Below are 24,656 nucleotides of genomic sequence, written 5' to 3' on the forward strand. Positions count from 1 at the left end.
ATGTCTAAACTGGCTTAAACTTTTCTCATAACTTAATGACTCCATACCCTTAAGTTAATGGAGCAGGCATGTATTTTGATGCCAGTGGTTAAGGGGCTCAACACTAGTGCAGGGGGAGAAAGAGGGCACGCTGGATCGGGCACCAGTTATATCACTGCATATTCTCGGGATCTGTTCAGTTCCGTGTCAATGTGTAAAACTGTGTATCCTTAACCGTTTTACGATTATTAGCAACCTGTTCTCCACAAACCTCTCTAATATAACCACAAGTGAAAGTAAATGAAGTGGATTTATTCTAATTTTTCAGCAGCCCTGAAATGAGGCTACAGGTTACTAAAGACTGAAAATGATTAATAGGCAGTCATAATTAGTAAGTAAAAATTCATACAAGAAGTATATCACTAAACATAAATGTTACACACAGCTGTCTATTTGAGTTAAACTATATAAGTTATGTTGTTGCTTTTTTATTCTTTTGTTTATAGGCTTCCACTGAAAATCACAGTGAGGAAATGGGAAGGTTCCCATGTTGCATGTACACTGTGTGAGCAGAGATTTTTGTCTTTACATGTGTATTATAGGAAAAATAAGGTGTAGTACTTGGGAAGAATGGCTCATACCATGAGAACATAGGATGTTGTCACTGAGGGAGGGGTAAGCACTGAATCACTTGTTGAGTCATTGGGAACCCCTTTTGCCAGGTAGTATTTCCCTTAACTATCATGTGCTGGTAGAAGATGTGTATTTAAAATACAGCGTTTTACACCAACTGATGAGTTGCTGCCTCTGCATTTCTTGTCAAATAGTTTATGGTAGTACTGCTGTGCTATAGGCTATATCAGCGGTTCCCAAACTTTTTCAGTTCGTGGCACCCTTAGTCTCCATAATTTTTTCAAGGCACCCCTCAAAAAACGGGACTGCTCGGTAATTATTTTGAAGTATTTGAGTTAAAATGACATAAGTATTATTTAGGTCATGACAGAAATACTTAGTAAGTTGTTTCCAAATATAATATACATAAATACAAGGGAAAATAATATTTTTATATATTTTTTTTCAATTATATTTATGTCAAAGAATAATTTACAGCTAATAAAAGGATTAAGATCAAACAAAATAAAAGAGCATGTCCAAAAATCATCACACTGCGCCCCTTCACTTTTGCACTGCGCCCCTTCACTTTCGCACTGCCCCTCTTCGTCCACGCACTGTCTGCCTGCCCCTCTTCGTCCACGCTTCTATCTTCTTACCAATCCGCACAGACCCAACATCCTCCTCTCTCCTGCCGCTTCTCACTGAATGTCAGGCATGATGACGTCACGCTAGGAGGGAGGAGGATGCTGGGTCCCAGGCGCCGTGCGGATTGGTAAGTGTTTTTTTTTGTTTGTTTGTTTTTGTCCCCTGGCCACGGCACCCCTGGGAGCCGCGGCACATACTTTGGGAACCGATGGACTATATCATTCTTTTCCTGTTACCTTACCATACCTGGAGTTAGAGAAAGAGTTATATGGAACATCTAAATGGAGAGACAGGTGGAGGTGTAGGAGTTAAGTTGTAGGGAGCAGTAAGGAGAAAGGAAGAGTTCTAGTGAGCCGTTATATCGAAAGAGGATGATTTAAAGCAAGCAGTTATATGTCCTAAGGAGCAGAACACAGACTGGAGGAGTTAAAGGAAATAGAGAGCATTGTGGGGAGTGTCTGTAAGAATGCAGAAAATATATGCAGGTTTCACATGGAGGCGTTAAAGTCATTCTTTAAATTTAGCAACTCCCCAGATGTTTTATAAGAATGTAAGTCCTCCCTCAGATTGTAGAATCTCCTCTAGCAATCTAGCTGTTATTGTTTCTGTTGAAGGCATAAGTGATCATTACGTCCGGGATCCTGTTAATCCTGTTTGTTTGCAGGGAAAGGGTGTGGAAAGAGTTAAGAGGGCGGCAGTGGTGTTATATTCCCAGTGTATGTGTGTCTCGGTTGAGTGCTTTACTCTGTATAAAAGAAGCCCCACTTGTGTGTCTCTATCTGCCCCCTTCCTCCAGGGGGCATTTAATATACAGTGAGATCCTTTGGCACACTTAAGAGCGTGTACTGTGGGTGTCAATGGGGCAGACGTTTTTCTCTCGGCCTGTGATCCCGGCCCTGAGGGGTAAGTATAAAAAATGGGGGACGATTAATCCTGTGGAACAGAACTACTTCTGTTATGTATTCTAGACAAAATATTCATGTCCTATTTCTCGCAGGTTGCAGGAAACTTACACTTGTATGTGTAACATTGTTAGCATCGACATGTGTGTTTGCATATGTTTTTAGCATTGTGTATTAATGGTCAGTGTCTATTAAGGATACATTGTAAAGTTTGTACTTCTGGTCATTTGAATAGGTTTAAAATTTTTCATGTATATATTACCATCTGTTCACATGCATAACTCGCTCCTCTTTCTGTGGCTTTTAAAGTGGTAATTAGTGTGTTATTGCTCATATAGTGTGCTCAGCAGGCTTAGTTTTTGTTTTTCTGTTTTTTGTATTTGTTTTGTTTTTTAATCCATAAATCTACCAACCTGTAGAACTTGCAGCTTGCTAGTAGATGATGGATTAGGTTAGGGTTTGTTTTTGGATTTTTTTTCCCTGTGTCATGACACAAAATGTGCTTCTTGTGTAGCTACTATGTAGAATCAATTTAATTAGCTCACTATGCATATTTTATGTTCCCTTAATTACATTTTAGTAATATACTTAACATGCAGTCAATAGTAAAGTAAAAAAACAAGAATGGTTCCTGAAGTTAGCTTTTCCTGGCCAGAATACTCTAAAATGTCCAAGAGCTCCACAAATTCTCTGATCTCCCTATGTCTTAATGAAAATTGTCATCCCCCCCCCCTCTTTTTGATACCAGCATTGCCAATCCCCAACATATACACCCATAGATTATGTCTTCCCGATTTAATTCTATTATATTCCTCTATTGACTCCCTCTTGCATGGTTAAATCCCTTAATTAAGTGCTGTACACTCCCTGTATTGTGCAATGCATAGTGACAGGCTTCCACTACACAGGAAGGCAACAGTGCCATTGCAAGCATACCCTATTGAACACATTGGCAGAAAATGGTAAAAACTGCCTGCTGTGATTTACACTCCACAGCAATGTTGTTTTGCATGCGTTAAAGATACCAAATTGCAAATAATTTTCTCTGATCACTATATCCTCACTGTTGCAAGTACTTTAAAGGCAAAATATATAACTGTGGGGTATATTACATACCAATCAGCCACAACATTAAAACCATTGACAAGTGAAGTGAATAACATTGATTATCTCACTAAAATGGCACCTGTCAAGGGGTGGGATATATCAGGCAGTAAGTGAACAGTCAGTTCTTGAAGTTGATGTGTTGGAAGCAGTAAAAGTCGGCAAGCATAAGGATCTGAACTACTTTAACAAGTGCCAATTTGTGAAGTCTAGACCACTGGGTTAGAGCGTCAGTCTTGTGGGGTGCTCCTGTTATGCAGTGGTTAGTACCTACCAAAAGTGGTCCAAGGAAGGACAACCGGTGAACCGATGATGGGGTCATGGGCGTTGAAGGCTCATGGATGAGTGTGGAAAGAGATGGGCTAGCCTGGTTCAATCCCACAGAAGAGGTACTGTACCACAAAATGCTGGCTCTGATATAAAAGTGTCAGAACACACAGTGCATCACAGCTTGCTGCGTATGGGGCTACATAGCTGCAGTCCGGTCAGAATGCCCATGCTGGACCCTCGCCCAAAGTGCCTACAATGGGCACGTGTGCACCAGAACTGAACCATGAAGCAATGGAAGATGGTCACCTGGTCTGATCGCGTTTTTGTTTTACATAGTGTGTCTGGCCGGGTGTGTGCGTCATTTACCTGGGGAAGAGATGGCACCAGGATGCACTGTGGTAAGAAGGCAAGTCGGTGAGTGCAGTGTGGTGCTCTGGGCAATGTTCTGCTGGGAAGCCTTGGGTTCTGGCATTCATATGGATGTTACTTTGACACGTACCACCTAACTTAGCATTGTTGCAGACCAAGTACATCCCTTCATGGCAACAGTATTCCCTGATAGCAGTAGCCTCTTTCAGCAAAATAATGTACCCTGTCACAATGCAATAATTGTTCAGGAATGGTTTGAGGAACATGACAAATATTTCAGTGTGTATTGACTTGGCCACCCAATTCCCCAGATGTCAATCTGATTGAGCATCTGTGGGATGTGCTGGAAAAACAAGTCCAAGCCATGGAGACCCCACCTCGCAACTTATTAATGTGTTTAGTGCCAATAACACAGAACACCTTCAGAGGTATTGTGGAGTCCATACATCAATGGGTCAGAGTTGTTTTGGCATCACGTGGGGGAACTACACAATATTAGGCAGGTGTTTTTAATGTTTTGGCTGATGTATATGTCACAGGGGTCTGTTGGGAAGTACCAATGGGATATGTAACTTTTGGAATCTTTGGTTTGTGCCATTGACTGCTGTAAATATCATAGGTAGTCTGTAAGTGCCAATCGTGCAGGGGCTAATGTGAATTATTCAATGTTCTCTGGATAGTTGTTTGTTTGTATAGCGCTACCATATATAGATAGCATTAGGCTAGTTTATTTCGTATTACTCCCTTGCATTCCAACAGTCCTATTGTGTAACTTTGTACACGCTGCAAATTCACTCCATATTATTCTGTTCATACCGAGCCTGGTACCAGGCATCCGCTTCCAACCATATTGAGCTTAATAGTTTACAGTCCAATATTTAATTAATGCACTTGGACATAGACTTATCAGATTACTCTTTTAATGTACATGTTTAATTTCACCATTTTTAAACCATTATATATTGGAACCGGCTGGGCTTACTTTGCCACCATTCCCTTTCTTTATCCAAATTGTGCCCTTGCTGTTGTAGGAGGGGCTTACAATACTGCCACCACTGGACTCCTTAATGGCATCCAGAACCGCGTTCCTTCTGAGTAACTGTCGCTGCTAGTGTACCCCCTTGCTTATGCACCTGGGATGGTACCACTGACCTTTTTCCTATAGATCAGGTTTTTTGTGGATTGATCACTTACTGGCCTATCACACTGGCCAGAGCTGCTGGATAGTGGGCAGAGCGGTGGTACTAGGAAAGCTGGGTCCAAACCTCAGAACAGCCAGAAACAAATTAAATTTGGGTGTAGGTCACAGGAAATGCTTTGACAACTTCTTACCTGCTGCAGGTTCTTGAAGCAAGTGATGTTTATTAGCTCCAGTGTTCTGATAAGGACAGGTCACACTGGTTGAAGGTACTAGTAGTGATCAGAAAGTCAGAAGGAACAATAGTGCTACATTTCAGTACAAACCAGTGCTGTTTTATACAGTTTTGGACACAGCCTCGCAGGGGGTAAGCCAGCCCCTGAACTCTTTGCTGGCCCCAAGAAGTCTGAGTTATTTATAGTATCAGGATGCAATATGTTTCCCAGAACATGGATTTAAATGAAATTTATACTTAACAAAAATTACACTTATCTGCTGTTTACAATGTTCAGAAAGGTTCACACACTGGACAAAAGGCTACTCGGGAACAACCGTAATGACCTCCTGTGGTGCATTTAGACTAAAAAGGACCTGTTGGTTACTCACATGAATATATAATTAGCCTTTATGAGGACTTCCTCACGAAGCTACACAACAGACTTCCTTAATAAATGCTTGTTGCATCAGAACTCAAAATCTCAGAAATTAATGCATTTCCTATACAAAGTGCCACACGATATAGTAAAATCAGTACATTGCAACTATATAAATAAGCGTCCTGCGCCATTTCCTTTAAATACATTTATACCATAAGTTATTTGTAAGTGATCCAGCCACAATGCCCATTACTTTTCACACAGCTGCTGTACCCACGAAAAAGAAAGGAGGGAGAACACGCTCCACTGTCTCCTCCTTCCCTGTATGGAGTGCTTATACACTGACCTCCCAGTGTTGTGCAGAGGTCACATGACCCGGTAGTAAGTGCTGGCTGGGGAACGAACTGCCCCTGTCGGCGATGGAAAATTGGAGCTGCACTCTCAGGGGTCTGATCTGCCCTGCCAGCATCGGAGCCGCATTTCCAAGTCAAAAGAGCCGCATGCGGCTCAGGAGTCGCGTGTTGGCCACCCCCAATGTAAACCATGGTGTTTGTTTGTGAAGGCAGATCTGCATCGGGCTTCACAAATTTGTTTGTTTTTGCTATTGCTATGCTTTAGTTATATGAAAGATGTGCTGTCCTCCCTCCCAATCATGTCTGCTTCCTCTATCATTCTCCCCATGTCCCCTTCATGATGCGGAATTCAGCTGCGCCTAGAACTGCTTTGCTCAAAAATTGAGAAATGAATGTGGTTTGGGCCTCTTTGGTTATATATTAGCAATGTCTTGCCAATGCCTGTAAGAGACAAATTTAACATCCCCTCTATTGATGCAAGAGGGCTAAACTTCCTGGAAAAGACTCCGTATCCTAAAGTCCTCATACGTGGATGTTTCTTTTGTACACAAGACCTACTCTAAAGAGTTCAGCTCCAATATTTCAAAACAAACACTTCCTTTTTACTTTCTATGTAACAACTCTTCTAAGTCTAAGTAGCAACCTTAATTTCTAAAAGGGTGCCTGTAAATGATCTTACCCAGCAGACCTTCAGGGAGGTGGAACGGGGAGGATTGTCTTCTGGCTAGAGGCAAGATTTGGGGGTCAAAAGTTCTAATCTTTGAATCTTTAAGTCCCTGACCAGGGCCAACCATTTTCCAATGCCCTTTTCCCGATCTGGCCTACTTCTCTGGGGTTTTGTTTTTTATAGAACAGCCCTCCTGCATTCTGGATTCCCCAATTCCAACTTCTTACTCAGTCTTGATTGTCCAATAATATGAGCAAAATAAGTAGTTAGGCAGCTTTACAATAAGTAGAGCTGCCCAAATTCTTAAATGGATACAAGTATACTATTTAGCAAAAAATTTGAAATCGCTAATTGCATTTGTGTTTTTATTATGAAGATGCACAAATTAGACCTTATGCAGGCTGCAGATTTTTTCTAGCATGTAGTATTAAACCTAAACTGTAGGATGCTTTATGTGAAAGGGCCACTAGTAAAATTCACAAGTACAGCTGCAGGAATTTTCCAAGAGTTACAAAGAATTGACATAAAAGTGTAATTTTCAGGCAAGCATTTTCTATACAGTACATAAGGCTGAAATTGATGTGCGCCAACTTTTAACATATATATTAGGAATGTTGCAAGATGCCTTTTCCTATTGAATCGACTTGTGTTTTAGAGGATTGTGTTGTAACGGGTTTTTGATTATAGAGTTACAGAAACTTTTGGTTGTGTTTTTGTAAACAATCCATTCTCTGCACAGGATACAAACTCAAGAAAAATATTCCTGCAATTGTTAGCATATCAAAATTTGCAATGGCCAGCAAATTATAGCCACCAATGACCAGCCTAAAATGGCACAAAAGTTCTCTCCGTATTATATCCCACACTTTGCACCCATCCATAATGACCAACATAATGCATCCTCAGTGCTTCCCTAGTGCTAATACATTGCAGTGCCAAGCTGTCCTATCAAGCAGGTAATGAGGTGAGCAAGTACCGTCTAGGACAGGGCTTGGCAACCTTTTTCTATCAGTGTGCCAGAAAAAATATTTTCAAGCCCAGGAGTGCCAGTTTGTGTGTGTGTGTGTGTGTGTGTGTGTGTGTGTGTATATATGTATGTGTGTGTATAATATATATTTTCTTATTTTATCATGCTAATATCATGGAAATGTTAATAGTAAAGAGACCAACAAATAAACATTAATGTTATGCAGCATAGATGTGCCTCAAGTAGTTTATATTATGCCTCATACTGACTCAGCACGCACATCCACACATCATTTGTTCCACAAAGGAACCATGGAGCTGCGTCATTAAAACAGCCGAAGATTATCAAAATGGAACTTTGCGTTTCGGCTATCTTTGGCTGCTTTAGTAAGGCAGCTGCAGAGCTCCCGAGTGCCAGAAAGAAGTGGTCCAATTGCCACGTCTGGCACACGTGCCATGGGTTGCCTACCCCTGGTCTAGGAGTATGGAGGTAGTGTTGGCCATGATGGCTGACTCGGATACCTCCTCCTATAGCAACTTGATGAGAGTATGGACACGTGGTTTAGCAAGTCTGCATTACCATACTGGTGGTCACGGCATGCTAATATAGCAGCAGCTGCTGCCTAATGTGGCAGTGTGCACATAGTTACTTCTGGGCTAAAGTGGTAAGCCATGTCTGGTTGAATATTTCAAACAGGCTTTTCCAAGAATGCAGTTTGGCAGCTCCCACACACATAAGTAATGCAAATACATAGCAGAGCATGAACAGTGGTTGTGTCTATTTGTATATTATACACACAGCTGGAAGGCGCAGCATATGCACAGCGCTATTGCAATTGTTACTGCTGTATTAAAGGAAAGAAATTGCATTTAGTACAGTAACCCCCTAGCAACAGTAGATGTTTCCCTTTGGTCGATTTAGTACAAGTTAGACCAGTGGTTCCCAAACTTTTGCAGTTCGCGGCACCCTTAGAATCTCCAAATTTTTTCAAGGCACCCCTCCAAAATAATTATTGAGCAGTCCTGTTTTAGAAGTAGTTGGGTCAAAAAATTGTAATAAGTATTTAGGTCAGGACAGAAATACTTATTTAGTTGTATGCAAAAATGCCCCCGCTGCCCCCAGTCACGCTGCCCTCCTCCTTCTCACTCTGCCCCGCGCCAGCCATAAAAAAAAAAAAAAAAGAACACAAGAACTTACCAATCCTCGCGGTGCCGGGACCCAGCATCCACCTCTCTCCCGCAGCTGTCACTGATGTCGATATTCAGTGACGGCTGCGTGAGAGAGGTTGATGCTGGGTCCCGGCGTTGCGCGGATTGGTAAGTTTTTGTGTTCTTTCTTTTTTCTATGACTGGCCCGAGGCATCCCTAGGAGCCGCGGCGCACACTTTGGGAACCGCCGAGTTAGACAATGAAAGCATGTCAGATTACTAAGTTTCTAGGGGATACTGTACATTTGCACTTTTGTACGCTGGATATGTAATTTGAAGGTTATTTACGAGCAGTGATACTGCCAAGCTATCATGTTAGTACAGAATGCTTCACAACACATGTTGCCTCCACCTGAGATTAAAAAAGTAACCCCTGCATTTTGTCTCACTCCAGCAGAGGAGGGGAATCCTCCCACGATGTCCTCGACTCCACCTACTAAGAGGAAGAGCAAGTTCTCTGGGATAGGCAAGTTCTTCAAACCTTGGAAATGGAGGAAGAGGAAGCCCAGCGACAACTTTCGTGAAACTTCAGAAGGTAAATTTAAAATAGTGTTCATGGAGAGACTAGAAAAGTTTGCTACATTTTCAGAGCTCATCACAAACATACTTCCGTTTTAATATGGTGTGCATTATCTCTCCTTTAACTGTAGTCTTGGAAAGGAAGATCTCCATGAGAAAGCCCAGGGAAGAGCTTATAAAGAGAGGAGTCTTAGTGGAGCTACCTGAGGAAGGCAAGTACCAAGTTCATTTATCTTTTTCTCGATGTGTATTTTATGACTTCTTGACTTCACATATTTATACCCCCTCAGATACTCCTGTAATATCGGATTCCCCTCCTCTAAGAAATGGCCACATGAGCCAAGGGCCCTCAGAGCCACAAGAGGATGACAAGAGTTTAAAAAGAAACAGTCGACCAGGTAAGGGTTCCACAGCACTGTATATGCAGATTTTTGTGACGAGTGACTAACAGTTTAAGGGGTTGGGTACCTTATCACGATGCTCCAAAAGCAGTCATGGAAGAGCCCGACATGATTAGAACGAAAGTGTCATGCATGACAGCGTGGTAATAGTGATCACTTGAAAAGAAGACTTGAAACCATTCCGAGGAATGAACATCACGGCAGCCTACAATAACGTCTGTTTCCCCACTATGATTCGTGCTGTTCAGCTGATAATTTAAGGAGGCGCCTGCTGTACAATGTTCTAGGCTTTCTAAAGAACATTGTACAGCCAGTACAGTAAATTAGCAGCTGAACAGCACGAATCATAGTGGGGAGCTTGAAACGGACATCTTAGAAGGCTGCTGAAATGTTCATTCCTCGGAACTGTTTGAAATCTCCTTTTTAAGCTGTCGCTATTACCACGTTGTCGTGCATAACACCTTCGGTGTAATAATGTTGGGCTCTTCCATGTCGACATTTGGAGCATTGTGATAAAGACTACCACCGATTTTAAGCTGCCCTTTCCCATATAAACTTGTATCTTGTTTTTCTAGATTCCACACAGCCCCGTCCTAATTCTCATGTGGAACCTGCACAGGAAGTTTTACAGGAATCTTCAAAACAGCCCCTTTTTCCTCCTAAAAGACCAGTCTCTGCCTCCATCTCTGCGTCCCAGGATCACAATGAGGGTCACAGACCAGAACAACCCCCCTTTGTGACACGCTTGCCAAACTCTGCCCCTTCACCTGCACCTAGAACCATGTATCATCCGCCTTCAGCCCCTAAACAACCACCTGTGCCACCTCCTAAGCCTATAAACCGAAATAGCAATCCATTAATGGGTAAGGAATACTAAGTATGGTTAAGAAATTATTCAACCTGTTAACAAATGATGACAAATATGCTGCTAGGCTAGAACTAGGCAATCATTGACAGCTTTTGCTGCTATCAGTATGTCTCTAAAACATTTGTCTAAGTTCCAATGGACCAAGACAATCTAAGTACTGTGTTTTCCATTGCCGAATTGGAGTTTCCTTTTTGTGGTTACTTGGAAAAAGGTTAAGGTTTCAATGATACCGTAGATTTCCTACATTGAGTGTCAGATGTTGATTTGTATCACTTTGTCAATATAGACCATAAGAGTAAAAAAAGACTTGTGAAACCATGCTGCCTCTGTTATCATATTTTATACACTGTTTTTTTTTTTTTAGAATTTTAGCCTTTCAAATAATGTACTCATGATAGAAGGCTTGCAGATCTATGACCTATTGGTTGTTTGCTTTATGCCAGTCTTCTGACATTGACCCCTTTATGAGGGCTTCCATAATTTTAAGAAATGGTGGTCCATCAATTACAGAACTTGTGGGGTTTTTTGGGGGTTTTTTTTTTTTTTTGCTGTATATTTTTGGCACATTTGTATGGATATCATTTTGGACGTGATTCATCTGTGTTAAACGTTTTCACTCCTCTTGTCACCTCCAGTTTTGTATTTAACCATGTCTGTTATGATGCTAAAAAGGGTGCATGAAATATTTAAGTGTAGTTTCAATGTTTCTTTGCAGTCCAATGCTTGCTTGCAGATGCTCTATATTGTAATATTAAGCATTCTAGTGGTGTTCTTACCATGCAAAAAAAGAGCCCTATAGCATTTTGTCTAATAGAGTTCTACAAAGTATGTCTTTCAAAAACACACCCTTTGTTTTATTGTAGCGGAGCTTTGCCAGGCACTTGGAGGAACTACACTGACACCTGCTGGTTCTCGCCCATCCCCTCCTCTCCCTTCTAAACGTGGAGCTCCCCCCTCTGCAGATGCCATGAGCAACAAAGAGAAGACCACTCGTACTGTGTCCCTCCCTCCTCCAATTTCAAGTGAAGCCCCTGCACTTTCTCCACCATCTCCCACAATTCTGCCTCAAGTCCCCACCTTGCCCCCCATGCTCCCTGAAGAACACCCACGTTTGGAAGTCCCTCTCCCTAGCACGGAAGAGGAAAAAGAAGAAATACCACCAAATGTGCCTATGCTGCCACTTCATATTCGCATTCAGCAGGCTCTCAGCAGCCCTCAGCCTGTGCCCTCCTTGGATAACACCCAACGAGCACACTCCCTATTATTTGTTTCCAATGAAGTGGGGTCGGGTGAGGAGAGAAAGCGAGTAAGATCCCTGCCTGTCACTATAGAGCTGCTCAAAGTGTGAGTGTCTTTCGTCCCTTTCCATCAGTCTGACTGTCTACATTTTACCTGTGCACATTCCATCCTTCCTCTTTCCTGTTTTTCCAGGCTATATGAGCATAAAACATATCCATAAACACACATCTTGTAATTGTTAATGTATTTACACTTTTTGATCTTTGTCACTCTCCAGGCCTGATGATGACGAGGAAGAAGTGAGCCTGGAAGAGGAAGATTTGTCTCCAGATTTGCATGTCTCAAGGGTCTACATTGGTGATGTTCCCTCAGTTACTGTAATACCGAGCTACATTCCTCCATGCCTGGAGGAGGATGAGGAGGAAGATGAATGTATTAGTGATAGTGACTCAGAGGGACCCATACTCTACAAAGAGGAAGATGATGATGATGATGATGAAGAAGAAACAAGTAAGTTAGAGTGAATACTACTAAATTAATCTAGAAACAACTACAATATAAAGTTTCTAGGTACATGCATTTTTAGGAGTTTAAAGAATAATACCTTTTTTTGCAAGTTCTTTAAAAAAAGCACACCCCTCCCTGCCAACTTATTTGAATATTGGTGGTGTTCCCCTAGAAACAGTCCTCTGCACTGTTGGTGTCCATTGAGAAATCAGGCCTTCCAAAGGAGGCATTGTGCTATATGATCTTGCCTACTGGTCCCATTATTGCATCTCTTCAGGTCACCAATGCAATAACTAGTAAACGTCTGTGCCTTGGAGCGGTAGATGACCTGGAGTTTCTGAAGTATTGGTATTTTTGTTTGTTTTGTACTGTTTTACCCTGTTTAGTCTACTGTTTGTACTGTGTACGGCGCTGCAGAAACCTTGTGGCACCTAACAAATAAAGGATAATAATAATAGTGCTCTTCTTTGGTGGTCATGGTTTTGAGGATCTATGTTCTTGGTTCCTATGAAGTGCACTGGACCCTTTGTCTGCTGTGATGCCCACAAGAGAAGTTGGTCATTGACAAAGCAGACCATTGCTATTTCGATTACTGCTGTAATATATGATGCTTTGATTGGAGTAGAAAAGCCTGTTTTTGACAATGTGATGACACTTTCTACCAGTTCTTTGAGTGCCTCTTGGGCGGTGCAGCATGTGGCTGTAGCTGAGCAGCTCTGTTGAGCGTCCATCTGGTCTTCAGTCACAAAGTTTTACTGAACTCAGTGTTTTTTTTTATCTGAGTCTACCCTCATGTAGGGACAGCTTTGAGTCTTTTCCAGTGCTTCCACTGTCCCCCACACTTGCGTAAAATCCTTTTCTTTGAGTTCATTGGAGACACTGGATGCTCTTTTTTTTATTTTTTTTGTTCTCTCCTGTTCTTGTTAAGGATCTATTTTCCTCTTGTTTGTGATCGGATGGGCTAACTTTTCCACCTGGTCTTTTGGGGGAAGAGGGATAAAGAGATGTTCTTCTTGCACAGTTTATCTGGGTTTCTTTCTCACTGTCAGTAACCAGCTGTTACTGACCACTCCTACTGGTGTCACCTGACCAGCAGACACTCGCTGACTGCGATTGCTTCTGCGCAATACTTGTAGGTTAATCTCACTGCCACCACTAGACTCCTTTGCGGCACCTAGAACTGCTTACTTGTGGGGTAGTTGGTATAGCAAAGAGACGCTGTAACAGCTATGGGTTGACTGGTACCTCCTGACTGCTTATTATGGATCAGCACTTCTGGGTACCAAGCAGAGCATTGACACAGAGACGCTGTGTTCAACACAGGACAGCTGGGAACTGATTAGAGTGTAAGGTCTTATTTGTTGGTCACAGGATACAGCAGGCAATCTTAAAGTAGTGATGTTTATTTGCTCAGAGACTTTACAAGGACCATCACACACTAGTTGGAGGTACTAGTGATCATCCAGAAGTACAAATGGTATAATACATTTAAAATACAGCTCTTATATACTGTTTCTGATGCATATTGACAGGGGTAGCCAGCCCCCTGATTCTAGCTGGCACCACAAAGTCTGATCTATTACAATCAGTGTTTACTATCAGGAAGTAAAATTTCTCTAAACTTGGATTTAATGCAATTTAAATTTAACAATACATCAGTTTGATGAAAATCTAACAGCCTCCTCCTGTGCATTCAGGCTTAAGGATGTGTTGGTCACTCACAAATGAAAAGGCCTAATTGGCAAGGGGCTTCCTTTAGAAAGTTACAAAAAAACTAATTTCTTCCAACATTGCATATTTCTAGTACAAAAATACAACACAATATCAAAAAACAGTCCATTTGCAGTAATATACAATGGCGCACTGCACCACTAATTTAAATATCTACAATAAGTTATTGCTATGTGATCTAGCCTCATTATTCTTGCTCTGTCTCGTTCAATTCGTCTTGGATCTGTCCTTGGGGTTTTACTGAAGGTCTCGGCAAGCTGCAGGGGTATTGAGGGGGCGGAGCCTGTACTTTTGGAGTCGAGTTTAAAGTGCCCATGCTGCACTGCAGCCTCTATAGCAGTGTTTCCACTGTCCCCAATGGACTTGGAGAAAAGGATTTAGCATAAGAATCAATCATATGGAAGAGATGCAGTTTGTAATGGGAGACTTGTAGCGCATTGGTTTGGATCAACATTTCTACGTTGAGAGGCTGCAGATTACTTCGGTGTTCCGGGGACTAAGCATCTTCACAGTTTGAACGTTTTAAAGTCTGAACAGTATAATGGTAACTGTGAAGACAAAGTGCTACACGGGCGGGAGGCTGCTCACTGTGATCAATGGCCCCATTGTAAGTAAAGATTTTAACTCCAGCTGATAATGCGATAAGAGAATGTTCCAACTGGTTCATAGTGGGGAAGTTCAGTTACACAAATGTGACCTGATGTATGATCTGCTGATAACCTCACATTATCCGTTAAGTGGCTTGTGTACATTTTTAGGGGAAAAAATTGTTAAATTTAGCAACTTTGGGCCCATTTGAATAGATACCAACTCCCCCTCTATCCCACTTGCAGGCTACATGTTCTACATATAGGATTCACCTTTGCAGAATTCACTTTGTCCTACATGAAATACTGGTGGTGATGTCACAGAGTTTCTGACAAGAGCACATCTGGCTATGGTTATAGTAATAGCATTCTGAAACACTTAACACTATGTGTGGAAGCACTAAAAGTTAAATAGCATGTGTAATTTCCACAGGTGATAGAACTGTTCAGATCTCGCGCTCCGAAATGGAGGGAGGGACACTCTGGTTCAAAGGATGCATTTTTGTGGCCATTTTGGCGACTGGAATTTGTCCAGCTCTGATTTATAAATTGTATGGTTAAATGTGTCTTTAATGCAGGCCTGTCCAACCTGCGGCCCTCCAGGTGTTGTGAAACTACAAGCCCCAGCATGCTTTGCCAGTAGACAACCTGTTGATAGCTGGAAGGGCATGCTGGGACTTGTAGTTTCACAACATCTGGAGGGCTGCAGGTTAGACAGGCCTGCTTTAGTGTATTCCAAGTAAAATGTGCATTGTATTACATTAGTTTTTGTACTGTATACCTTGATGTCCCTGACCTTTTAGTATGATTATCTTCTAACCAACATATGTCATTTTTGCATTTGCTGTAAATGAAGAGTATTTGGCAAGATAGACAGCTGTAGCAATAGTTACACCTAAATTAAGGCTCCACTGCATACACAGTCAATTTGACAGTTTTATTTGTTGTAGGATGATTTTGTACTCTATTGAATCACTAGGACAATCCTTAAAACATTGGTGTCCACAAAAATGTTTTTTCTACTCCTTTTAGACTGCTCCTTTGGTGCAGTGTGTAGTAAAGTAATCTCTTGCATACACACAGTGAAGACAGCCATTAGTGAATGTCACATTACTTAGAACCTCTGGAATTGTTCTAGTTCAACAGTGTATCACCGATAATGCTCAAGACACAACAGCCCTGCTTGTTGTTCATCTCATGAACAGGCAGTTTTGCCAGGAAATGCTCACTCAAGTAGTCTGGGTGGGAATTGATGAAGTCTAGGAAATATAAGAATGTTCTTACAGGAAATCTACTTTAACGTATTTTTAATCTTTAAGTGCTTTCACCATAAATGTGTCTTTAAAAATAAAATTAAAATAAAAAGTGTGTTTATTGAGGTTTTTAGAGACAGCACATAAAATACATTACAAAACGCAACAGACAAAATGAAAGTAAGATTAGGGAGTTACAAAGTAACCGTAAATGTGTCTTTAATGCGTTTGAATAACCTGTATGCCCTTTGTTTGTTTTGTTTTTTGTTTTGTTTTTTAGCCACACAGTTTTAATTGCTATATATTTAGAGCATTTCATCTTTTCCAGGCTCCCTTGCGAATAAGGTGAAAAGAAAGGATACTCTGGCCATGAAGCTTGGTGGAAAGATGGATTCTCAAGAACAAAACATGGAGCTACCTCACCGCAGTCGGGAAGAATGGAATCAAATCCGGCAGCAGATTGGCTCACAGCTGAACCGGAGATTGAGCCAGAGACCTACTGCAGAGGAACTGGAGCAGAGGAACATCTTGCTACGTGAGAACAGAGGGGTGCAACAATTGATTTATAGACTGTCTTCATAGTAATATATATAAGTATGCAGAAAATTGAGATGACTAAGAAAGTGGTGGGCACAGAAAGTGACATAAAACAGTAGGGGTTGGTAGCTGGTAAATGTATTTGTGGGAAAACATGTTACAAGAAATGAACAAAGAAAGGTAAGATTAGACTAATGTAGCTGTGATATTTTAAGGGAGACTGAGGATTTGTCTATTTCCTTCTTCATAAACAGTCCAGTTTGGAATGAGTAGATGTAAGTGCGATCAGTTTTTACCATGAACACTATTGCTGGAGTAGGAGACCTTAAAGGTATCAAGAGAACTGTAAGGATTCAATGATCTTAAAACTTTTTTTCTTTTACAGAAAAGAATGAAGCTGACCGGCTAGCAGAAAAACGTGAAATCAAGAGACGGTTGACACGCAAGGTACCTGCCCCTTTTTCTAAGAAACTGATAAGTAATAAAAGCATGATTTGTTGGGCTTGAACAAGTCCACGCTTTTGGATGATGTTAAGGTGATGATTAAGTTAAGTGAAAAAAAAAAAAAGAAAAAGTACTACGTATCCTGGTTGTGCTGTTCACCAGATCACTGTGTCCATAAAGGCTGTAATGGTCGCACAGCTCTTAGTTCTCAGCCTGCCAAGTGGATATTGATGCCTGTCAAACGTGAGCTTCCCATCATGTGACAAACATTGACAAAGATGTCATGTAAGAGAACTCTAGTAGCTTTTATAAATAGATTTGAACATTTCAGGACCTTATTAAAAATGAACATATGCAAACTTCCTGTCAATAATCAAAATGGATAGATACTGCACCAATCCTCTTTATAGCCACCTTTTGAAATAAATGAATGATAACAGAGAACAATTGCTTGCACCCAGCTACATTGCAAATGTAAAACTTCTATCATGCCATGGGAACTTGTACATGTTTTTTGAGCGTTATTGGTAGTTATTTCTCTATAAGGCACTTTGTATTATGGGTTTAGTTGTCCCTGAAGTTCTTGAGCTTCATTCAAGATATTTAGGTTTTTTTTTGTTGGCTTACTTCAGGTTCCTTAAATTCTTACTCAATTCCCCTGTATTTTATGATTGTACTCCTTTGTTTTCATTATTCTTCCTGTTGCTTATACTTTGCAAATACCTTGATTCCGCTTTTGCGTAAGTTCAATTGATTTACCATTTTAGTTTCTGATACATTTCTGGCAAGGATCCAAGCAGTGCTATGAGAGACCCTCATATGGGTTGTAACCTTTAATGCACTTTTCTTTGTTTCCCCTATTTGGATACCGTAGTCATGCAGTGCTTAAATGAGATAAGCCAGTCGTATAATTTAGGGATGCTTCGCCACAGGGGCAGTTGTCCTCATAGTTAACTTATAAGGTACCATAGAATCAACAGTATCATACAATCAAGAAAATATAAACGGAACAATGTACAAATAAGTAAGGGGAAGGAAAACCAATAGAGACAATAAATAAAGCAACTACATTAAAAGACCAAACTAGAGCAAAGGAGGCAAAGAAGATATGAGGTAAAGAGGCCCAAGTGTGCAATAATTAAAATTCCATAGGGCCAGGGAAGCAAATTGAGACAGGGTTGGAGAGAAGAGGTAGGTGTTGTTTAGGATGGGGCAGGCTAATAAATTGTATAGGGTGGAGGAAAATGAATGGAAGGAACAGATGAAGCATGAGGAAGAAATTATCTTCTGATGGGGCAGGGTTGGGCGAGCTTGAAAAGTTATGTTTTAAGGGATCACTTGAAAGGATGGAAGTTGTGGACAACTCAGGTTCACCATGCTCCAAAGGTAGAAATGTTTAGGTGGTAAAAAGAGAACAGGACAGGAGAAGGTTATTGGTAGAATAAAGTGGGTGAGTAGGGGATTATTTCTTAAATAGGTCTGAGATATAGGACAGGAATAAGTTAGAGGGCTTTATAGGCTGGAGTAAGCAGCTTGAATTGTATTCGGAAGCGAATGGGGAGCCAGTGGCGGACTTTGCAGCATGGCATAGTTGGTGAACAATGGTGGATGTGGGAGATTAGTCATGATGCTGTATTAAGGATAGTATGCAGGGGAACAGACATGTGGCAGACCAGAGAAAAGGAGATTGCAATAAGCAATATTTGAGACTAAAAGTGTGGATTATTGGCTTTGTGGCATCCAAGGAGAGGAAAAGAGGGCGTATCTTGGCAATGTTACAAGGGTGGAGGCAACAGGATTGAGCAAGTGACTGGATGTGGGAAGTGAAATTGAGGACGGAGTCAGTGATGATTCCCAGGGAGTGCATATTGGGACCATCAATATTTATTTATATAGTGCCAGCAAATTTCGTAGCGCTTTACAATTGGGAACAAACACAGTAAAAAAAAAAACAATTCTAGGTCATACAGATAAGAGGGCCCTGCTTGCAAGTTTACAATCTACTGGAGATGGTGACCATCAACCTTAAGAGAGAAATGGATGTAACACTGGGCGATGGAAAGACAATAAGGATATGTTGAGCTGACGTAATGTCCAGAGAGGCAGTTGGACACCTGGGCATGGAGAATTGTCAGGGAAGGAAAGGTAGACTAGATTGTCATTGGCATGGAGGGGATGTTGGTGGCTGAAGGATAGGATGAGATGACCAAGACAGGAGGAGGTGTAACGAGAGAAAAATAATAGGCTAAGAACAGAGCCTTGGGGGATCCTGACAAATAGAGGGAGAAACATTGAAGAAACAATTCGAGAGGTAGAAGGTAGACCAGGAAAGGACAGTGTAGCAAAGGCCAGGGGAATGAAGTGTGTCAAGGAGGAGTGCATGGTCAACTGTGTCAAAAGCAGCATAGAGGTCAAGGAGCAAGAGCAGAGAGAAGTAGACCTAAAAGCAAATGGTAAGTCATGAGTCACCATTGTGAGGGCAGTCTCGGTAGAGAGGGTGGAAGACAGATTGTAATTGGTCAAGGGGATAGTGAATGGTGAGCAAGTGTGTTAAATGAGTGTAGTCTAGCTGTTTGAGAATTCTGGAAATTAATTAAAGTAGCTATGGGGGTGGTTGAGTGCTGTGGGTTTTTTTTGCCAGTGGGAGCGATGAGCGCATCTTTGAAGGTGGAAGGAAAGATGCCTTTAGACAGAGCAGTGCTAGGGGCCTTTTCCATGTATGATGGGGCTCAGATGCGCTGACAGATAAAATTACAACCACACCCGCTGTCTGAGGCCTCCAGATTGTGCAGGTCCAAGTCACAGCCTATATCATAGTTTTAATTCAGACCAACAAAAGGCCTGCTGTGTATATGATAGGACAGATGCACTAGTGGCTGCAATAGCCTCTACATGGTGCAGACCAAGCCTCAGATCCCAGATGTAATTCAGACCAACAAGAGGTGTAGATGTTGAACTAGTAAAAACAGTTGTCTGGCTGTTGGGGGTTATGGTATGTTTGCTTGCACAATGTTGTTAGCACAGTGTGTTACTGTGTCTAGTGCTCATGTTAGATAATTGAAGGACTAAAAAGTCTAGGATAAATGTAATTGTATCGTTTTGATGTCGCAGTTGTATTTAGGAATCTATATTTATAAACTGATCATATTGGTTCTGTCTATCTGTGTGTGATATGATAGTCCCTGTACTCTCTAAGAAAGCATCTCGCTTGTCTTTCACTTGTATCCATAGCTCAGTCAAAGACCTACAGTGGCGGAGTTGCTAGAGAGAAAAATACTTCGGTTTAATGAGTATGTAGAAGTGACCGATGCTCACGATTATGACAGAAGGGCCGATAAACCCTGGACCAAGCTCACCCCTGCTGACAAGGTAAGAAAGCATGAAAAGTCAGCGTCCAACCTAATAGACATAGAAATATTGCAGCGCTAAGATGTCACAACTGATTAAGTAATAACAATTATAGTTGAGATATATTGTATTATTAGGAACATGGAAGTACCAAAGAAAGGGTGGAGATACTACTTAAGCACAAAAGTAATAATTATGAATGTGTGTATGATTAAGGAAATAAGTCCCATAAATCCTGAATCATAACAGATATGCACAATAAATAAGTTTTAAAGCACATACTGTGTCCCATATGCCCACTTTGTTTAGGAACAAGACAATCCTGTGCATCAATGAACTTGACTTTTGAAATGTTGCAAATTTTTTGACAGCAATGGCAAAAGTGAACATCATAAAATTGTTTGAATGCGATTGGTGGAGAGGGTATGATAAGGGTACACTCAGTTGGAGAAATTGTGAATAATTTCTTCCTTGTAGAATTTAATTGGGATCAGACTCCCTCCCCACCCCTCTTCCTTCCTCTTTAACTAATTCTAATTGTCTCTAGCCTTTGGGTAATCCATGATTGGGGATAGAATGTGTAAACAAATTTTTTTTTTTTTTATTGAAGCTTGCTCCAATCACCCAGTGCCGTGCAAAAACAGTGCTGGGGTCTTGGGACTTTAGACCCTTCCCAAAAAGGAAAGGGCCACGTTGCTCCCTATCCCCCGAAGCCAAAAGGCCTCTTTGGAGGACAAAGATTCTTCGGACACCCCTTCGCCGACGCTAGAGGGTGCCACTTTACATCCCCCGACTCTCTGAGCCAAAAGGCCCCTTTGGGAGCAAGGGACTTCAGGGCTGCCTCCGCCGCAAGACTCAAGCAGTCCCCTTTACCCCGAGGTTGGCCGACGCTTTCCCTGGGGGACTGGTTCTTCAACTCTCCCCATAAGGAGAGAGTCTCAGATAACTGAGGGAGAGGGGTTCCACTTAGGGTCAAACCCAAACCCAAAACGTGCAAACGAAAATCACTCAAATGAAATTCGTGCAAAAAAGTGCATAAGTGCTATATGTTCTAGAAGAAAAATAAAAAAGTGCCCATAAGCCCCAGCCTGATGGCCGGAGGGTGTAAAAATTATTCTGGCCCAGCCATAAGGCCGGGACCATGAAATAAAATGTGGTGCAGGGTTCGCTCTTTGTGTATTGTGCTCTGTGCCTTACTCTCTACACGTGATCGTGGGGCCACCGCCACCCGTGCATTTTCAGGTCACCTCCAGACCCTGTCCCCCAGAGGCACAGACACCTCGAGCCGCCAAGTCACCACCGGCCTTCTGGCATCAGACCAAGGAGACCCATCCCTTCCAGGGCGTTTCCGCTCACCCCTTCTAGGACAGGAACTACACTTGATCTTAGCCAAAAGGCCGAGAAGAATGGGTAGATAAATTTTTTGATTGAAAATGTAGCTTTATTATGTATAAAGTACAAAAAACACAGGTCATACGTTTCATTCAAGTGTACACAGTACACCATAAGACCTAATCATGCATACATTTTAGTACAATACAGGGCATAAAGTACAACACATAACATCCTACACTATATACATCAAGTACTGCACTAACCATTCAAACTTTAAACCATATCACAGTACAATAAAATTACATTGGATGTGAGAGGGGTAGGGTGGGGGGAGTCACAAGTAAAAAGTTTTTATTGAGGATAGACACAAAGGGAAGGGTGCATAAATAGACATGCCATTCAATAATACTTCAAGCTGTGAAAGGGGACTGAGTTGGAGGGGGGAAAGGAGGGGAAGCACAAACCAAAGTTTTTATTGAAAAATAGACACAATGGGGAGAAGGAGAAGAGGGAGACAACAATCGATTACAATTAATCGTCGTCTTCATCTTCCTCAGGACTGTCAAGGGTGTTACAGTCTCTTAGCAGGCTGTGGATCAGCCTGCGACAGTCCTGGATGGTCATCTTCTCCCGCTTCAAGATGAGGCGATTCCTGGCAAACAACATAGCGTCCTTAAAACAGTTCATAAGGCGCCAGACCTCCTGGATTGCCCCAACGATGTGTCCCAGGAAATAATCCATAAAATACCGAATAGTATGAAAGGCAAGTCCTGGGCACATTGTCCTTAAGTTCATGTTCCAGGGCATCCAACAATGCCTGTGCAGTGGGGTAGTCCCAAAAGACATGCTGAGCAGTCTCCCTTCTGGTGATACAAAAGGGGCAGTGAACATATCTGCACAGGTTCAGGGAGTGCATGAATGTCCTGAGAGGCAGACCACCCTGTATGGCTATCCATGCAATGTACTTATGTCTATTAGTCAACCTCTTAGAGGCCACATTCTCCCAGACGTGTTTGGCCGTAGCCACAGGTAGCCCTGGAACAGACTCCATAACGTCCTTTGCTCTCATGAGCTTGTGGATAGTTTTGGGTTTCCACAAGTCTGGTTTAAGTCCCTCCAAATGGTGCTCCCTCACAAATTGTCCAACATCCAGGTAAAACCAAGGTGTAGTCCAGTTGTAAGGGAAGGAGCTGTCCCACTTGTCCCAACCAAGGTTCCTCCAAAGAGGCAGAAGGAAAAAGCGGGACATGGACTTCCCAGCAGAGCAAATGTTCTTTTCAAGGAGTGTTCTGCGGATGCAGTTGCAAACAAAGAAGGCCCGCAGCATAGTGGGGATATCGGGGATCCCTTTCCCACCTTTGTGGGGCTCCTTGTACATCACTGACTGCTTCACTCTGTCCATTTTGGAGCCCCAGATGAAGTGAAAGACTGTCCTCGTGATGGTCTTAAAGACGGCAGCAAGAGGTGGCCAAGCTTGGGCCGTGTACTGCAGAACGGAAAGAATCCCGTTGTGCAGCACCAGTGCTTTCCATTCGATGGTAAGGTCTCTGAGGCTCCACAATCCAATCTTTTGTCTGACTGTCGCCAGTCTCTCTTCCCAGCACTTCAGGGCCGCCTCCTCTCCACCAAACCAAACTCCAAGGATTTTGATTAATTCCGGCTTGATTGTGAAGGGGAATGCAGCGGGGGATGACAGGTGCCACTGACCGAACAGCATCGCCTCTGACTTCCTGCAGTTGACCTTTGCCCCTGAAGCTCGGCCGAAGTTCTCGCAGGTCTGGACGAGTGCTGCCACCGAACGCTGATCAGCGCAGAAGAGTGTGACGTCGTCCATGTAGAGCGAACACTTGGCCTCTAGACGGTCTGGACCCGGTGCGGCGATGCCTCTGATCTCTGGATTCCGCCTGATGGACATCGCGAAGAGCTCTATACAACAGACAAAAAGAAGAGGTGAAAGAGGGCAGCCTTCTCTGACCCCAGACAGCACAGAAAAGGGGTCAGTCTTCCAGCCGTTCACCAACACCGAGCTGTAAATATCAAGGTACATCAGGTTAACATAAGAACAAAACATATCACCAAATCCAAACCTGCACAGACCTTTACGCATAAAACCATGAGAAACACGATCAAAGGCCTTCTCCTAATCAAGACTGACCAGGGCCACATGTGCATGGTGGTCTTTGATGTAATGAACCGTGTCCCTCAGCAGCGCAAGGCTGTCTGCAATCCTGCGTCCTGGAATGTCACAAGTCTGGTCAGGATGAACAATTCGCCCAATGACAACCTTTAGCCTGTTGGCTAGTACCTTGGCCAGGATCTTGTAGTCCACGTTCAGGAGGGAGATGGGCCTCCAATTTTTGAGGTTGCATCTCTCTCCCTTGCGCTTATACAAAATCATAATCGAGCCCTCTCTGCCCTCCACCACCATCTCCTCATACAGCTCTAGCAGGTCCGGGCCAATGAGGTCCCACAGCGCTACATAGAGCTCCGCTGGGAGGCCATCACTGCCTGGGGTCCTGACCGGCCTAAAGGATTTAGCGGCAGAGTGCAGCTCCCCCAAGGTGAGGGGGGCGTCCATGGCTGATCTACCTGTAGGATCAATAGGGTTAGTGATACCTGACAGGAACGATTCAGCCGCGTTGTCGTCTGTAGTCTTAGGGGAGTAGAGTTTGCTGTAGTAGTCTGTGACGACTCCCATGACGCCCTCATTCCCCTTCCTGGGGGTGCCAGTCTCGTCCCGCAGTTCAGTCAGGGGCGTGTGGCCGGAGTGGAGTTTTCTGAAAACCTTGGAACGGAAGACGATGCGTCTGGACTCCTCCTCGAAGTGCCTTTTCAGGCCCCCCTTGGCCTCAGCCAGATCATCCTTCACGTCCCAGCCGCAAAGTTGGAGATCCAGCAGGGACTGCAGCTGACTCTGAAGCCTCCTGAAGTTTCTCTTCCTCTCACACGCCTGTTGTCGGCCCTTAGCCTGAAAGAAACTGCGAAACTTGCACTTCACGTACTCCCATCAGTTATACATACAATCAAAATACATTTTGTCATTTTTCCACATTACATAGGCATCCCTCAGCTCAA

At 42.6% G+C, this 24,656-nt stretch overlaps 1 protein-coding gene across 9 annotated transcripts in view; it reads left to right on the forward strand.

The window, feature by feature from the left end:
* The window catches only part of PHACTR4 (phosphatase and actin regulator 4), a 50,289-nt gene that overhangs the window by 20,058 nt on the left and 5,575 nt on the right, over positions 1-24,656 (forward strand). For 2 of the 9 annotated variants that reach the window (XM_075195829.1, XM_075195830.1), the window contains exons 2-10: positions 9,207-9,347; positions 9,463-9,543; positions 9,622-9,729; positions 10,308-10,595; positions 11,464-11,944; positions 12,117-12,349; positions 16,246-16,452; positions 16,840-16,901; positions 20,130-20,267. In XM_075195829.1, coding sequence (XP_075051930.1) covers positions 9,230-9,347; positions 9,463-9,543; positions 9,622-9,729; positions 10,308-10,595; positions 11,464-11,944; positions 12,117-12,349; positions 16,246-16,452; positions 16,840-16,901; positions 20,130-20,267 — 1,716 coding nt within the window. In that variant the 5' untranslated portion in view covers positions 9,207-9,229. Of the gene's footprint in view, positions 1-1,855; positions 2,143-9,206; positions 9,348-9,462; positions 9,730-10,307; positions 10,596-11,463; positions 11,945-12,116; positions 12,350-16,245; positions 16,453-16,839; positions 16,902-20,129; positions 20,268-24,656 lie in introns of those variants that run through there. The other 7 variants (XM_075195833.1, XM_075195832.1, XM_075195828.1 and 4 more) reach the window with 6 other exon arrangements.

This window comes from Mixophyes fleayi, chromosome 2 (genome assembly GCF_038048845.1).
Source record: "Mixophyes fleayi isolate aMixFle1 chromosome 2, aMixFle1.hap1, whole genome shotgun sequence".
Lineage (NCBI taxonomy): Eukaryota > Metazoa > Chordata > Amphibia > Anura > Limnodynastidae > Mixophyes > Mixophyes fleayi.